The sequence below is a fragment of the Chinchilla lanigera genome, unplaced genomic scaffold (assembly GCF_000276665.1).
Source record: "Chinchilla lanigera isolate Chin_1 unplaced genomic scaffold, ChiLan1.0 scaffold00077, whole genome shotgun sequence".
Lineage (NCBI taxonomy): Eukaryota > Metazoa > Chordata > Mammalia > Rodentia > Chinchillidae > Chinchilla > Chinchilla lanigera.
In genome coordinates, this window is record NW_004955478.1 from 2,775,423 (window position 1) to 2,793,777 (window position 18,355).

At 38.1% G+C, this 18,355-nt stretch overlaps 1 protein-coding gene across 4 annotated transcripts in view; it reads right to left on the reverse strand.

Annotated features, from left to right (window-relative positions):
* Positions 1 to 279: 279 nt before the first annotated feature.
* The window catches only part of Kcnj16 (potassium channel, inwardly rectifying subfamily J, member 16), a 58,120-nt gene continuing 40,044 nt past the window's right edge, over positions 280 to 18,355 (reverse strand). For 3 of the 4 annotated variants that reach the window (XM_005402101.2, XM_005402103.2, XM_005402102.2), the window contains exon 2: positions 280 to 2,063. In XM_005402101.2, coding sequence (XP_005402158.1) covers positions 710 to 1,969 — 1,260 coding nt within the window. In that variant the 5' untranslated portion in view covers positions 1,970 to 2,063 and the 3' untranslated portion in view covers positions 280 to 709. Of the gene's footprint in view, positions 2,064 to 2,581; positions 2,680 to 18,355 lie in introns of those variants that run through there. The other variant, XM_013503245.1, reaches the window with a different exon arrangement.

Sequence of the window (18,355 nt, forward strand, 5' to 3'; positions counted from 1 at the left end):
GCAGTGGAAGAATTCTCTGAATTGGTGGGATTATCAGTTTTATAACCACTACCTCCGTTCAATAATATCAAGAAACTTTAAGAGGCAACCATAGTGACTCAGACAACCAATTGGTGCCACAGTTTCATGGCTTGGTGTGATGGTGCTGTTCATATACCTTGCATGTCTTAGATGCTTTTTATAAGAAACCACATTCTATTTTCTTTTTTATTTTTTTTTAAATTTTTTTTTTTTTTGGTTTTTCTCCGGTACCAGGAACCGAACTCACGACCTTGCGCTTGCCAGGCAAGCGCTTTGCCGCTGAGCTAAATCCCCAGCCCCCACATTCTATTTTCAATTTTTATAGATTTTAAAACCTATTATTTATCCTAGCTCACCAGTCTTATTTTTTTTAATTCCAGCATTTTGCATTTACTCCTTATTACTAAACACCACATCTGTAATTGAAGACACCAGTGTATAAGCTAATAAAAGAAGAGGTTGAATCAATTAGACTTCTTAATAGAATTTTCAACACAAAATTTGCTAGCAAAAAAATTGAATAATACAAAACAATGGAAAATTTACATTATTCTTTACCAAGTTTAACCTACTCTGCTTACTGCTATCACCATACAACATAGGTATATTAATTTTAAAAGGCATATTTTCAACTACTCCCCTTAAAGTGATTGGCTGGGATCAAGTGCTAGCCCCCCCTGATGTGGGATTACATTTGAGATTCCATAGAAATTCTATTTAAGGTCAAGAAAGCTTTCTGATAAGGTGGATCCTTACATGCATCTGTGACAGAAGTGCTATTCTCCTCAGGGTTTTCACAGCTACTGACGATAGCAACTGCATTAAATGACCTCCGCCTGGAGCTGGTGTCTGATGTGTAGGATTCTCGGGCTGGTGATGTTTTCTCCATATTGTGAAGCTGCTGATCTTTCCAGTCCAATTGCTTGGCACTGCAGAAGGGGGCATACACTTCTACGCTTCCCTCAAACTGTAAGCAGTTAACTTTGTAATACTTTCTCTTTACTTCCAAGACATCGTTAAACCTGTGGCCCCAGAGAATCTCTCTGGGAACATAGGAACTTCGAGATTGGTGAGATGTCCCCGTTGAATCACCAGTATAGATAAATGTTACCAAGATCTCAAAATTATCTTTGGCCACTGCTTTTCGGTCAAGGGCGTACAGAGGACTCTCATGGTCAATCTCATGAACAATAGTTACTGGTGTCACCAAAATAATCTGGTCATTGACCAATTTGAGGTCTTTAAATGCCATTGTCATTCGCCCCTCACTGTCTTCCGTGTAGCGAAGCAGCTGAGCTCTAACGGTTCCTTCTACCACATGGTTTGGCCGGAAGTCACCAATGCGCCACATAAGGCAAAGCTTCCCATCTCTCATGCCTATGAGTGCAAAGTAGCTGAAACGAATGGTCTGGGCTCTCTTGCGTGCGGTTGCCATTTTAGCCAAGGCTGCTCCGATGATGAAGGTATTGATGATGCAGCTGAGGATGGACTGCAGGATCACCATGAGCACTGCCACAGAGCACTCTTCAGTGACACAGCGGTAGCCATACCCGATGGTGGTCTGGGTCTCAAGGGAGAATAGAAATGCCGCTGTGAATGAGTGCACATTGTCCACACAGGGTGTGATATCTGGATCACTTAACAGATCTCCATGATAAAAGGCTATGAGCCAAAAGATGGAGCCAAAAATCAACCAGGAGAGAATATAAGACAAAGAAAATATCACAAACATATGGCGCCATTTGGTGTCCACCAGAGTGGTGAAAATGTCAACCACATAGCTCCCCCATTCCCCAAAAATGTGCTTGAAGTATACATTACAGCTGCCATCTTTGTGGAGCAGACGCCTTCTTGCTCTTCTCTTCTCAGCTATTATACGTTCTGGGGAGTAGCCCGGATATTTGGGGTCCACATTCACAATCCGGTAATTGCTGCTGTAATAGCTCATTTTTGCTTGTGCTCTTAAGGCATTCAGGTGAGTTTTGTAGTAGTAATAGTGCTAGGTGTGGTATTAGTTAGTAATTTGAGTTTTCAGTCAAAACCTAAAAATAAAAAGAAAGAAAATGTAACACACTTTAGTTTTCAATTTCTACCTTTATAGCAGCTTGATAAATTCAGAGCAATTTTATGCCATGTACAATAACCAAGACTTCATTTGAACCATAGAGACATGCAGTATTGATTTCTCATTTGTTTAGAATTCAACTGCATCATTACAGGGAGAAAATATGCAATTAGAGAAAATAACATTTTTTGATATGCACAAGGCTTGACTGAAAACTATGATTATTGCAAATGCTGTCTCCCTACTATTTTTTGACCTGACATAGGAAATATTTGCTTTACTTTTGTAGATACTTTTGCATGAGGCCATCTAGAAAACAAAGCAATCCACAGTATACAAATGCAAAATATAGTCCATGTGTTTGTCTATCAGCCCTATAAGCTTTCAAATTATCAACATCAAATGATTTTTCTTTAGAAAAGATGCAATAAAGAGTCTCTATCTTTGCTTGTATTGGAATTTACATGCCAGTTCCTAAAATAAGAAATCCCTTACCTGTAGCACCTGTGGCTTCTGCTGTCTTACACCCAGGTTTCTTCTTTGCATATTTCCCAGGACAGAACAAAACTAGCAAGGGGCATCTGCCCCTGATTATACTACTTTCCCCTAGCTCCACCTTAACTTGTGATTAGAAATAAGAAGTATTCCTTAACCCCAGAGGAGTTAAAACCATTCACAGCTAAACTTTCAGTAAGGTGTACAGTTGCTTCTGTCTTTGTTTAATAACAGTCATTTTTTTTTTTTTTTTTTTGGACACTGGCAGCTCTTCCCTTTCTTTCTGAATAGAAGCCTAAAATTTGCCAAAGTTGCTAATCTTGTTTCTCTCTTAAAGGGAACATACAGCAATACAATTGGACCTTTTTCTCCAGTTCTTCAGTGTTTTCTGATGTGTTCACAGTCTTTGTTAGGCAAAGTAATTTTTCTCCCTCTAAACCCAGTCTTTGAAAGATCAAACTAGAACATGCATATTGTTCTTCCCAGGTCTAGACCAAATGCATTCTCCAGCTTCAATCTAGAAGTACACTTTAAAAATGAAAGATCAACATTGCCTTTTCTTGCTTCCATGTAAAAAAAGAGAGCAGTAACAGCAGCACATTTAATGGTTCGCTAATTTTTAGAATATGCATTTTAGACACTCGATCTGGGTGAGAAGGAAGACAGGGAATGTAGGGAGAGACCTTCTCTGAGAAGATTCTGCCCCTTTGCTGCAGAGAAAATGCAACATGAATGAAAACTACTCCTGTCCTTGAGATCCCTTGAACCAGCTAGGGAAAATGATCACTGTTAACCCGGCATCTCCCCTGCTGGATAACAGCAGAAGGAGTAAAGGCCCTCCTGGTGAAAAAGAACCATTTTTGTCAGTCTCTGGAGATCAGGCCCACTTTACAATAAACTCTTTGTTTAATGGACCTTTTGTAAGGATAGGCTCTGCTTACAGCCAGAAATCCTGTACTGCGTGGATGAACTTTTCCCGGCCCAGCTGCCTGCTTACTGGCTACTTCACCCACCCGAGGACTTCATCTATTCTGAGTGGTTACAGCTTTCCTGATGAGCACTTTAACTGTGTTTTCGGGGTCAGTTGTATAGTTTCAGGACATGACCTGAGCCTGCCAAATACTTATTGGAAACTGCAATGTAAAATATTTCCATAAATTTTGTTCATGATCCTAGGAGGTGTGAGACTGGGATGAATTATAATTAATGGACCATATGATTTCTAATTAAAGAGCAGATTCAGTGATAGGATAATTTTCTTGTTAGAGGCTTCCAACTCGGTGCCTTTTAAGGAACTATATAGATCATGCCAGGCTGAGTTAGAAACTACAGTTCATAAATCAGAAGCCACTGTGTGATTCTGCTTTTTTCTACTGCCAAAAGAGAAAAGTTTTTATTTGAAATGGCATTCGGTTGGCAACAGTGTCAATACTAGTGGTGCCACCAACTATTATAAACAAGATGCTTTTAAAGGCTTTCCCCAAAGGGGCCAATCAATGGATAAATTTTCAATTAAGTCACAGCCAAGCAAATCTGAGTTTATAGAAAAGGTATTGCTCAACAAAGTAACAGCTTCGGAGATTAAAAGTTACCAACTATGAGAATTCTGCTCAAACCCACCTCTTCTGATCACAGCTTCTGCCGTGGTTCATTAGTAGGACAATTCATTTCAATTTATCCAGAAATAAACATTCACACTATGTTGGTTCACACAATTTATTTGTCTAATCTCTGAATCTCCAGTCATGTAAATAATACACATTTTTAGAGATTAATGTCTTTGATCTGAATGGCAGATCATCACTAAACTAATCGTATTCTGCTTTACAAAGAAGTGTATGGTGGTCCTTTTCAATTTATAAACTTGCAATGTTTCACATTTGTATATCTTAGGACAAAACATCAGCCTTAGGGGGTTGGGGATATAGTTCAGTAGCACAGCGTTTGCCTGGTAAGTGCAAGGTCCTGAGTTTGGTTCCTGGTACCAAAAAAAAAAAAAAAAAAGAAAGAAAGAAAAGAAAAGAAAAATCACCTTTAAAACTGTCTTAATGTCTTAATCACTTTGCCACCATTAAATCCATTACAAAACCTTTTTCAGGCTTCCTACTTTTGTATTTACTGTTTTGTACGTTGCTCTCTAGAAATTGACAGTGACTGTTTCCACTGGATTCAAAACTTTTGCTTTTAAACTGAGAATGGAAAGATCATGCATAATTACAAAATATGGAATATTCAGTGCAAAGTTAAATACTGAATCAGATAAAGTCTGCTTTACTGGATAATTCATGACAAAATTAGGAAAAAGGACAAACACAGTGATTCTTTCCATGGATTCTTTTATAGATGGAGCTACAGTAAAAGACAAGGCCTAGTCACCAAGACACATGCCCAGAATGTCCTCAAGGTTTGTTTAAAGTACAGACATTTATAAAAGCCCTCAGAGGCACCCTGGCTTACTTTATTCCATGCGTAGAGTTGAAAGGGAAAAAGTTAGTGAGATCAAAATCAGCAAAAATTAGAAGATAAATAAAAAAGAGGGAGGCAGAAAGACTGTATAGAGAGTAAAATTAAGAGAAAAATGAGAACAATGAAAAGGGAGAAAAGGAAAAAGTGAAGAAAAAAGAAGCGAGAAAAATAGATAAGGACCAAGGAAGAAGGACAAAGTAAAATTCTTCATGTCCCAATAAACTGGTGAAGAAGAAAGAGGAGAAAGAAAAAAAAGCAAAACTAAACCAGACTAAACTAAAAGCAGGCACACAATCACAAAAACAAAAACAAACAGAACAAAAACAAATTCTCTGCGATTTCAAATGTGCAGTTTTATCCTGCAACCTACAATGTCAGAGCAGTATCCAAGTCAAGACACGTCCCAGTTTATGCTGGTAGATAAAGAAGAGAATCAGAGCCTAGAACCATGCTGCATATGGTCAGCAGAGGCGGTAGGATTAGGATGAGGGCACCAATGCTGCAACTTTCCAGTTTTAGACAAAGTGGATTTCCAGCCAAGACTGATCAGGAGAGACAACAAAGGTCACTACATACTGGTTAAAGAAAAAAATTCAGTAGGAAGACATAACAATTATAAACATGTATGCTCCCAAACCAGAATACTCGAATTCAAACAAATACTAACACACATAAAAAAAATCAGATAAGTACCAGTACAATTGTAATGGAGGACTTCAATATCCCACTGCCACAAATGGATAGACCAACTAGACAAAAGCAGCAAAGAAATATCAGAGTTGAACCAAAGTTCAAACAAATTAATTTAATAGATATCTACAGAGTGTTTTATCCAGTAACAGAATATGCAGTGTTTTCAATAGAATATGGACTTTCTCCATGATAGACCATATAGTATCCCATAACAAAAGAATCAGAATTATCATGTGCATATTATCAGATCATAGCACAAAGAAACTAGAAATCAATGTTATATGACACCACAGAAACTACGAGAGCACATGGAAATTAAATAATACTGTCTTGAATAATCAATGGGTGACAGGTAAAATTAAAGAATAAATTAGACAATTCCTCCAATCAAATGGTAATGCCAGTATAACATACTGGAAGCTATGGGACACAATGGAAGAAGTTCCTAAGAGGAGAGCTTACAGCAGTGAATTCCACATCAAAGAAACAGAATGAGCTCAAATAAGTAAACTAAATATGTACCCCAAAATCCTCAAAACATGAGAACAATCCAAACCCATGAGAAATATGAGGAAGGAAATGACAAAATCAGAGCAGAAATTAATGCAATTGAGGCTAAAAAAATCAATGCAAACATTCAATAAATTGAAGAGTAGATTATTTGCAAGAATAAACAAAACAGGTAAATTCTTAGCCAGTCTTACCAAAATAAGGAAAGGAAAGAACCAAATCTAAGCAATTAAAAGTGAAAAATCAAAAATCACAATGCATTGAGCCAAAATTCAGAAGATAACTACTTGTAGAAATTCTTCTCTAATAAAATGGAAAATTCAGAAAAAATGGATAAATTTCTAGATACACATGAACTAGCAAAGCTGAACCAAGAAGATAGAAAATTCCTGAATAATTCAGTATCAGTCAGTGAAATTGAGGTAACAAAAAACTAACAAGAAAAGCCCAGGTCCTGACAGATACACTGCCAAACTATGTAAGAACTTTATAGAAGATCTAATGTCAATACTCCTTAGACTTTTAAATGAAATCAGAAATGAAGCAGTATTCCCAAAGTCATTCCTGGAAGCAAGCATTACCCTGATTCCAAAAGGAGCAGGGGACCCAGCCATAAAAGACAACTACAGGCCAATCCCTTTAATGAACATAAGTGAGAAAATGTTCAAGAAGATACTGGCAAACAGAATGTAGTAAATCATCTAAAAGTGGTGATAGCGAACACCAAAATCAGCTTTCCAATTCAAAGCAATTTAGGTTGAACCTGACCTTTGGCTGTGGGGGTGGGGACTGTGTCCTTTAGCTTAAACACCTTAGGGGCTCTCTTGCAACACGACTGCAGCTCCCTGACCTGACTGTGTCCTATGCCTGTCCTTCACCCAGTCACTGTGGGAATGTAACACTGGGGGCCCTGAAATGTAGTGGTGCCCCAGCTGCTCTGAGTCCCCAATTCAAAGAATTAACCCTTCTCTAGAATGGCATCCATCCAAGGACCCTCTCTCCAGGGGATGGGGCAGGTGCTTGGACTGGAGTCACTCACCAGCTGTTGCAGCTTACACACCTGCTGGCCCCTTCCAAGATGTGATTCTCCCTGAAGCTGTCTGGAATCCCATGCTTCCACTCTGGCCCTCTGGATTAGGTATCTCTTTATCACAAGCCATAAGCCAGGAATTGGGGACAAGGTGCACATTGTCCCTTCCTTTTTCTTCATTGTATCCTGTCTCTTTAATTTCTCTGTAGGTTTTAACTTTCCTGTGAGAGCCTTTCTGGTTCTGAAGGATCTACTCTCCTCTCTCTCTCTTTTTTTTTTTTTTTTTTTTTTTTTTAATTACTCAGGTTGTTATTTTCCAATATGTGGATTCCAAATCTCAGAGACAATGAGTTGTTGTTGCTTACTATTCCACTTCCCCAGAAACTGTCTCCTTATGCTTTCAAAGTTAGCTTCTGCAGAGGGTTCTTCAGAAGTAAGCAGCTTTTCATTGGCACTTTGAGTTTACAACACAATTGCTTAGACTTTATAAGCTTGTATCCCATCAACAAATTTCTATCTTGTTTTAAGCATCTACTTAACATGAATATGCTACTACTATTTGCCTACCTTGTGTAATTTGAGATGTACCACAAAAATGGACCGAGCTGTTTATGGTGATATTAATGTGTATGGCCTTGGAGGTTAGCACGTACTGTTTTTATACATAAAGAAGCTGAGATAGTTAACACATGAATCACCAGTAATCAAGTTACTTTCTTGGCAGCTATTAGATAAGATAAAGTTTGGTGGTAATGTGAGAGCTGATGGGCAGAGAGTAGAAGAGATGACCTAATTCTTAACACAAGTCATTGTCTTTGCAGACAGACTTGGGTGGGGCTTTGTGGAAGGAGTGGTTACAAGGAAGGGGTGTAAAGAACAGGGACAGTAAGAGAAGAGGCAACCAGGTGGCATGGGGGTGGGCTCTGATTCATGAGGAGAAAAGGAGAGAGGTGTTGAATTAGGCCAAACCTAAAATGTGAGTGTATTTTTCTATTTTTTTCAAAACTTGTTCCACAACGTCTTGCATTGGAATTATGCGGAAGCCCCACCTTGCCTGGAATTCTCATAAAATATACAGATACCCTTAGAGTTCTCCATTCCGTGCCAACCTTTTATCTCACCCAGAACCTGCTAGATATCATCCCTACTATTCCAACACCCCCTCCTCCCAACTCCCCAGGTTCAGACAGTTTCTCCCTTGTTAATAAATCTATCACATTCTCACATTTCCTTCTCAGCTGCTGCCCTCTCCAGGGAAGGACTTGGGATGATCTGCAGCTTTGCTTCTCTTTAGGTTCTGTTCTGTTCTCCCTCCCAGCCTTACATTTTGACCCTAATCCAATGTCTCAGTAAGAATGGATCTTATCTCTTTCCCGATATAACTTTACAATTTCTTCTCCTGAATCAACAGAGTTCTGAACCAATATACTATGAAAAGGATGTTATATAGGTTATAAACAAATACATAGCTCGAGAGCTGAATCTGGGAGTTGAAAACCACCATTACAACACTGCTAATTGCATTAACCTAAGCTCTTGTTTCTAGCTTGGTTTTTTCTTTAATGACAAGTATGCCCTAATTATAAGTCCTACCTCACATGACATGCTGTTATGTTTGTTAACAAATAGAATTTGGGAGAATAGGATTTCACTTCCTCAGGGTTATCAATGTCAGAAATGTACCAAAATCAACTTTAGCATTATGCATCATATAAGGTATTGAAATATCACACTGTGTTACATAAATAGATATGGTTGTTAAGTGCCAAACAAAGATAGAAACAAATTATAGCAAAATAATATGAATTGTAATTTCATTTAATGGAGCTTAAAAGTATAACTATCTTAATAAAAAATAGTCAAAAAGAAAATTTCTTTTTCTTCTTTCTTTCTTTCTTTCTTTCTTTCTTTCTTTCTTTCTTTCTCTTTCTTTCTTTCTTTTCTTTCTTTTTGTATCCAAGACAAACCCTAAATTATAGACTCCAGTTCCAGACCTGTTCTCAATTACCTGAATATCTTGCATAAGTTACATTTCTCTGAGCCCCAAAGTACTGATGCATGATATAGGGCCATAATACTGAATATCACTTAGTTATTGTGAAGTTTGAATGCCACAAGCACATAGTAATTGCTCAGTAATTATTGCATAAATATGAAACCTGTGGGGACTCAGTTTAACCATCTCAAAAATGTTTTCCATTGGCATGACATTAGGGTACATAGAATATGGCTCCCAATAGATGTTTCTATTTAAATTCAGGGATAATGCCAATGCATTCTACCAGGAAGCTATTAGGACCACTTTTGTGTCCTCTCCTAATTCTCCAAAGCTCCAAAGACTAGGTGGCTTTCTTTCTTTCTTTCTTTTCTAATAACTGTCCAATATGGCACATAACTTATTCTACACACACACACACACACACACACACACATACACAACTTAGTTTAAGATTCATATTGTTATTTATTTTGAAGAACCAATCCAATTGAAATAAGACCAACAACCTTGGCAAAGTTAACAGTTTAAAGAAATGCACAAGGTATTATCATGTTTAATGTCTGTTTTGAATTTTATGTGTATATTTAAATAAGATACTTCAGATGGTTTCTCTTGTTCTTATCTTGAAAACCACCCTGCACCTCCCTGTCTGGACTGGATGCTGGCCCAAGTTGCCTCACTATACTTGAGATGGACCTGCGTTGGTGAAGTTATATATGTTAGGATAATATAACATGTCCTTTTAAATAATATAAATTCAAAATACATCCATCAGTAAGTAAAATATATCAGACCCAGGAAGTAAATTGTCACCTGGTTTTCTCTAGTATGACAAACTTAAAATAAAAATGATTTAAACAGCAAAATAAAAAACAGATGGCAAGGCAAGAAGGTAGACTCTTTGGAGATGCAAAGAGGATCCAGGGAAAGAAGAAAAAGGAGGGAGAAGCAGGAAAAAATGATCAATATCTCATATGTATATATACCAAGATGAATGTAATTACTATGAATGTAATAACTGATTACTATATATTTAATTGCTGTTATTATTACATTCATCCTCCAAGATGAATGTAATTACTATATATCACAAGCATACTAGTAACATTTTTAAACAACATAATCAATGTTTCTTTGCACATAAAGAAAGAATTTCTCCAGTGACCTCTAAATCCCCTATTGAAGAATTTATTACTAATTATGTTCTTTTTTGTGTGTGTTGGTTCTGCAGATTGAACCCAGGGTCTTATCTGTGCTAGACAAGTACTCTACCACTGAGTTATAGGCCCATCCTTTTTATTTTTTATTTTTCTCCTCCTGACTAACTGGGATTAAGGTCCTGTGTGTGCCACCATGCCTGGATCCTTCTTCTTTTCCTTTGGATGCACTTTTAACAACAGAGTTTTCCCTATGGCCCACTTGTCTCCAGACCATGGAATACAGAATCCCACCTTTGGTTGTGGAGTATGCATGCTAGAGTTGCGCATCAATAAACATGAAATCAGAAGATAAGCTGTGATAGTTATGATGACCATGGAGAAAACAACGTAAAGTGCCACTGTGGGGAAGGGAAGGGCACAAGGAGGAAGGTTGCCTTTTCACACAGACATCAGAGAAGGTTTGGCCCAGGATCCAACATGCAAATTGAGAGCAAGCTCTCCATGCCTCGCCCTAGGGAAAAAATGCTCCAGCTCAGACCTGGTTCTCTATCCAATTTTGTTTGTTTAAGACACAGTCTCTATCTGGTTGTCAAGGCCCACATTATTTATAGGTGTAATTTGGCTGCTGTGTCTCTTGTTCTAAGCTAATTTTAAGACCTGTTCTTGTAAGAACATAGCATTACAGGAATTTATCTGAGTTTTACAATTGAATTCAGGCTTCACGAATCCGTCACCTGGTTTCACCTGGTTATATAACAGCCTGACTTCTAGACCATGTCTTGCCTCTTTGATGTAGAGTGATCATTCTAAACCTGATGTATTAATTCCTGCTACCAAGAGGTGCAGATCAAGCTCCACAATAAGATCTAACAGTAGAGATGATAAAAGGCATGAGTGTGGAGAAAAAAAGGCTGGAATTTTAGTAATTGTTCTACCACATTTTACTGCAGAATATCATCATCTTACAAATATCTTTAAGCCTCGTTATATTTCTAGAGATCACGGGAAAAATGGTTGGCTTATCCCTGAAGAAATTTTTGCAAGGAATAAATGGTGTGGTATGAAAGAAACAGCTAGCACCTTGGAAACTCCCTTTTTTATAATCCTTTTTAAATCTTTAACCAGAATAACTATCCCTCCTCTGATAGCTTCTCATAATTGGACCTTATCTAGTCTGAGAGAGATAGATACCACAACTAGGATATGAAAAATGAAATGTAGTTGACTATTAAATAAAAGAGAAAGAAAAATTTTCCTAAGAAGAGGAATAGGCCTTTGCCAAGGCTCTGTGACTCAAAGAATCAGAAAGGCATGCATAAAGAACTGAATATGTGCATTCTTAAGGCAGGGGAGAGTTGAGTCTACAAAGAGATCCAGACATGAAGACTTTAGGGATCACATTAAAATTTTGGATCTTTAAACTCCCAAGAATGGAGCAATCTATTGAAGCACCTTCACCGAGGCCACTGCTCAATAACTTTTGTGTAGGTCTCTTAGACTGTCCAATAGCAAGTTGGTTGTAAAAACTGAAGCAAAGATAGGAGGAGGTAAACTAGAAAGTGATCTCAACAATGAGGCAAAAGAATAGGTGCTTAGAATAGGACGATGCTATAATGATTGTTACCTTGTGTCAACTTGAGAAGTTTAGAAGGTCAACTAAGCAACTCAGCAGGGCGCCTGGGGCCTCACTTTGTAAACAGCCTGAGCCTGTGCAAGAGGAGGGCTCTGAGATAGTGTCAGTGCTACATACACCGCCTCCCCCACCAGGGAGTGGTAGCCTGCTTACAACATAAGGGAGGAAAAGAAGTTTGTTCTTTCCCTCCCTTTTGTCCTTGTTGTATTTGCTGCTTTCTGCCACCTTGAGGTGTTGCCCCTCACCATGCCACCCTGCCTTGGAGCCAGCTGATTATGGACTGAAATCTCTACCAACTGTGATCTAAATAAACCTTTCCTTCCTTAATTCTCTGTGTCAGAATTATTTTGTCTCAGCAAGGAGAGATAAATCACTAAGACTGATTCCATTATATGTAGCAGATGCCACCTCTAACAGCTGAATTTCTTTTTTCAGCAACAGGATCAAAAATACTTATATCCTAGGGGTGACCAATCAGAATTCCTCACTCAAAACTGGCTGAATTTTAAGGAAGTGACACAAAGATGTTAAATGCTATCATTTCAGGAAACTATAAGGAGTCAGGAGGCCAGTGTTAGATGGTGCATATACCTGTGCATTCAAGGAGAAAGACACAGGTCATAACTTCTTAGCAGGCAGTCCTTAATGACATATTTTCATTTTGCTTTGTCTTTCTTTCCACTTCAGAATCAGGTTCTCTTTGTCCATAATTCCTTCAGTGCCATAGGCCCTGTGATATGTTTTCAAGTGTCGTTATGTTAACCAGTGACAATGTGTTTGCTTGCATAACAGAAGCCTAGACCAAATTCCATTTAATGTACACTTTAAAATCCCTTCTCTATGTAAAAGTATGCACTAATCGATCTTTCTGCCTGTACTTTAAGTGATGTTCTTGTCCCTCAAACACAAAACCTGGCACCCCCAACGTAAAGGAGGAGAGGTTCATTTCGGCTCACAGTTTTAGAAGGTTTAGCCTATGTGTGGCAGACTCCACACAGGAAACAGCATGGTGGAGCAAGGTGCAGAGGAGGAAATCTGCTCACATCATGGCACTCAGGAAGTAGAGAGAAAAGTCCGGGAGGAAGACGCACAATTCCAGGTCCCACTCCTAGTGACCCACTTCTTTCCAACAGAGCCCACCTCCTACCAACACATTCAGCTATAGTGCCCCCATGATTCAGGGATCCTTCAAAAGCACAGCCTTTGAGTACACGGAGCTTTGAGGGATGTCTAACACAAACATCACATCCTATTATGCATACTATCAGCTGGTCCTCATAGATTATGTCATCTCCAAAGTACTTATTTAACTGCTACTCCCAGCTGTCAAAATTGTCACATTTTCAATGGACCAGTCTTCAGTGCACCACTTCAAAAGCTTCCTATCAGGTCTCCCATTTCTGCCCTTATTTCAGTTTATTCTATTTTTTGAAAAATAAAAGCATTCAAACTCGCCAGTGTCAAGGCTAAGGGTAAAGTTCAACAGTGGAGTGCTTGCCTAGCACTCGTAAGGTCATGAGTTGGATTCTAGCACTGCAAAATAAACAAATCCCAAGCCCTCTGGTGTCTTCCCATTAACACTGCCTAATTGGGAGCCAACACTCTTACCTCCCTGCCCTTCTGTTTAAAGTGTCTTCCACTACTGTAATTGCTGTTCTGTGATGCAGAGAGCTCGGCACTGCACCTTCCTTTTGCTAACACAGAACTCAGAAAACTACAGCCTGACAACCCACTCTGAGTCATTAATTGGTTCTGCAAATAAAGTTTTCTTGGAACACAGTCAGCCACTGTTTTTATATTGTACATGGTTTACATGTTTTGCTGGAGGAGGTCAGGAGTTGCTACCCCCAAATATGCCACTTTTCTATGGTGACTACTTTGACATGAGGGAACTTGGGAGACAGTGGATTCTGATGGGCTTCTTTGGCTTCCCTTTATCTGCCTATGGACAGATCTTCCAAAAACTACTAATTCAATTGCCATTGATTCTTTCCTGCCAGATTTCCTCAAGCACAAGAGATTAACTTGTATCACAGGAAAGGAAATTGTTGGTCCAGACCACACCCAACAAACTTTGTCACAAATGGTCACCTATTCTTCAGTGGAACTATTCACTAGTCCCTTAATCATTTACATTTCCTTAAGATGCTTCCTACGCCACCATCAATAGGGTGCATAAACCATTACATCTCACTGTTTTTAGTATTCATTCTTCTTTTCTATGAGACCTGGTGCCCATAATGCATATATATGCATATAGGCATATATCTGTATATTTTTTCTTGATATCCTGTGTCTATCACCTGTTTATTTTGTAGACTAATTGAACCTTCAATGGGTAAAGGGAATGTCTTTCCTCTCCTACGTCACTCAAACCTGCAGAGTTGAATGGTTGTAACAGACATCACATGGTGCACAAAGCCTAAGACATTTACCACCTTCAATATTACCTTACATTCTCTGGTTCTTTACAGGAAATTTGACCAAATCTTGCCCTAATGCAGAAGACTGATGATTGTGTGAAGGATTCTTTGGTTACACTGTGCGATAGATTATAAACTCTGAGAAAGGGGTCATAAATGTAATCTGCCACTAGACCTACCACAGCTAATGAAATATGTGGCATTTAGGTGTTTATAGATTTTACTTGGAATAAATGAATGAATAAATAATTGAAGCCCACAAAGATCAAAGGTATTCTCAAGGAAATTTTAGTCCTAGTAAAAGAATCAGTACTCCATCAAGTCTGACAGTTCTTCAAATGCCAGACATGAATTCCTTCCATTTATTCTCCCTCTCCTGTCCTATTGTTACCAGGTTATAGATAGATTTTAAAAAAAGTACTCATATTGTTGGTTTTGATCTATAAGCTATTTTAGTAGTAACTGTAGATCTCAGTATAACAATTTCAGGCAACTGTGCTGCACAGCTGTCTGGATAATCTGGAATTTAAAAATTTTAGGCCCAGTATTAAAAAGTGTTCAATTAAAATTTTAAAATCTATAATTGCATTATTACCAAAGTGGCTCCTTTAGTGCCAGTGCATACTATTAAACTGTCTTTTTAAAGACATTTTCAAATACATGTATCTACATATTTAATGGATAAATATGTAACTATTTAATATTTACTAAGTATTAAAATACTTCTAAATAAATATTTCTAAAACTCAGCTACATGTGATAATATTCTATACGTTTGGTATACATTTCAGTCCAGAAATTCCACATGTACAAATTCATTCTGAAGAATAAAGAATGAACTATCATGAATAGGCTCAAAGGCATGACTATATTGGAGGTCTATTTATAGTGACCAAATTTGGCTATAAGCTAACCATTTAGTACATGTGGGATTGGTTTATAGTTAATGCTATAATCATATAATTACTCTGTGACCATCAAAAGTGATGGAGTGGAAAAATTGCAGAATAAAATTTTAAACCAATTGCTTAATGCAAATGAAAGCTGAGCTACATAATAGCTTGAGCATAGTATAGTTTTTAAAAATTTAAACATATTTAAACAAAGGAAATGACACAGTGATATATAACAAAATATTATCTGTGACCTTTTTGGCTTGGTAGGATTCATCTTTTTCCTCTACTTACATATTTCTAATTCTAAAATTTTACAATAGACATGCATGTGTTTTGGGAAAACAAAGAAAACAGGTATTTTCATTTTGCTACTTTGAAACGTACCAAGTCTGAGGCTCTGTAAAGGGAAAACAAACCAACAGCAATCTAAAAGCATTTATTAGACCTTTTAAAAGGCAGCTATAAATAGCACAAAGAGGCAGACAGTCTTACAGACATTAAAGTCAGACATTGATGCTGTAATTTTTGTTGGAACAATTCACAGAAACAAATACAGTGACATTTAATTCGTCTAAGTAAAACCAGATCTCACTGAAAACACAAGGTTGCGGGGGGGAGCAAAGGAGTCGAATCAGACTTGGCCACTGGAGACCAATCGGAGAAATCATGAAAGCAGCTGGTAACAAATCAGGGCTGCGTAACTCCGCATTAAAACCGAGGGCCCTGTTTCACTGCCCCTTCCCCCTTCCAGACCACACTAAAAACCCAGTGTCTTCAACATGGGGATTGGTGTACCGAGGTCTGGTTTATGGATCTTCCTTTTATCTTAATATTTTTAATAGTATTGGAAAGAGAATGTGGAAAAGTATGCTGTTATGCATCTGTATATCTTTCAAGTCTGTATTGATAGATTTTAGACCCAAAGAAATTGTCTTTTAAATGTAGAATTCAGAGGAGGGCAATTATGGATTTAGGATGTACATTTGTTTAAATAGCTGACCCTAACAAATTCTTTTTGTGTGTGTGTGTGTGTGTGTGTGTGTGTGTGTGTGTGTGTGGTACAGAGCATTGAACCTGGGCTGTCACATTGTGTTACAACCCCAGCCTACTTTATTTTTGAGACAGGGTCTCATTAAATAACTATTGCTAGGCTGGGCTTGACCTTGCGATCCTCTTGCCTCAGGTTCCCAGGGTGCTGAGATTTCAGATTCATGCCACCATGCCTGGCTATAATTCCTAATAAATACATATTAACCAACTCTACCATCTTACTTAGAGGACCCACAAGCAGTACAGTATGGCAGTGTTTTCCCAAGTGTAGTCTTCTCACAACTTGCTTTCAAATGCCAGGGGCGATCGGACACTCGTGGAACCTTGAGCTCCCCTTCAGTCATTCTAACTTGATTGCACCAGTGGCTCCTTCAGCATACTCGAGATTGAGATCTACTGACTTAAAAGCTTAAGAATTGAGACTAGATTCTGACACACATGAGTTTGAGTTCATGTGCTTGCTTAATCACTAGTAAGAAAGACTGTACATTTTTGCACAAGTTAATCAACCCTTTTGGAGCTTAATATTTGTTCACCTGGAAGTCCAGATAGCTGGATTACTTATGGGAGTAAAACAAAACGATGATCCCAAGCCTCTTCTCGCAGGAAGCAGTATTTAGGAAGTACCGAATCATAATATGGCTTGTACCTACCATCGCATTCACAACTGAATCAAATAATGATAGAACATGGAATCACCTAATGTGGATCAATGATATCATTCAAATATAGACACATGTGAGGAAAGAGTTAATTGCCACCTTTTATCTAACATGAATTTCAAGATGGTTATTTTTTTAAGAATTCACTTTAACATCTGATTGCCTTGACCTTCATAACCTTTTGGAACACATAACAAAGCCGCCCAGAGTGTTACAAGTATCACCAAGAATACATCATGAGGTACTCATCACCTACTTTTTTTTTTAACAGCAGTGACAACCACATTTTTTGCAAAGGTTCTAAATGCCAGGTTACCTATGACTAACCTTTAATAGTTCCAACTCAGTGTCGTTTGAGAGCCGCCTTATTTGATTCTAACTGTTCGTTCCAAAAAAACAAATGCAATTTACGGAAAGCATATGTGCAAATGACTTTTAACTTTCTTAAAGTTTGGTATTTATGGCATTCCAAAATCCAAATACTATCTGTGTTGCTATTTTCCTATTTGTGAGGACTGCTTGCAAACTGTCCTATTTGGCAGTTTCTAGAGAGTCTATTTATTAGTCTACTCCATCTGCCGGGAATCACTGAACTCACAGATGTGATTTGCTCGTAGACTAGGAACTCCCTGGATAGTGTCTACAACTTATTTGACCTTTAAGTGCTTGCATTTCTGTCTTAAGCTGTCAAAATAATAACTCAGGGCATCTTTATTAAGCAGGAAAATGAAGCAAGTGTTACTGGTCGTTGGCTCAATTCCCATTTCCCTGGTGAATACAGATAATTGAGAAGGCCTCAATGTAAAAGACAAAGGATCCTCCTAGGAAGGTTCAGATGGATTGCCTCGTAAGGCAGTACATTAAGCTGTTGCTGCCTATCCCACAAGATTAGCTTTCTATCACTGTGTGCCTTTTCAAGGCCCCTTGGCAGGAAAGCACGACCACTTGCTATAGATACTAGAAGACATAAGTAGTTGATAAGCATTAGCATATTTGATAGACTCTTGGATTTCCTTGTATCTAATTTTCTATGCTTTCTCCCCCACTTAGACTTTTATTTCCAATCTTATGGTGCAGTAAAAGAATAAATCAGCCATCCCTGATTTGGGAGGTTTGAATTTTATTATCTATGATGATTTGCACAAACAGTAGCAACCCAAATCAGGGATCACTTCCTTATAAAGGGAAATGAAACGTCCCAGCATTTATCAGGCTGAAGTATTCATGTGATGATCAAGGGGAATGGGTCTGG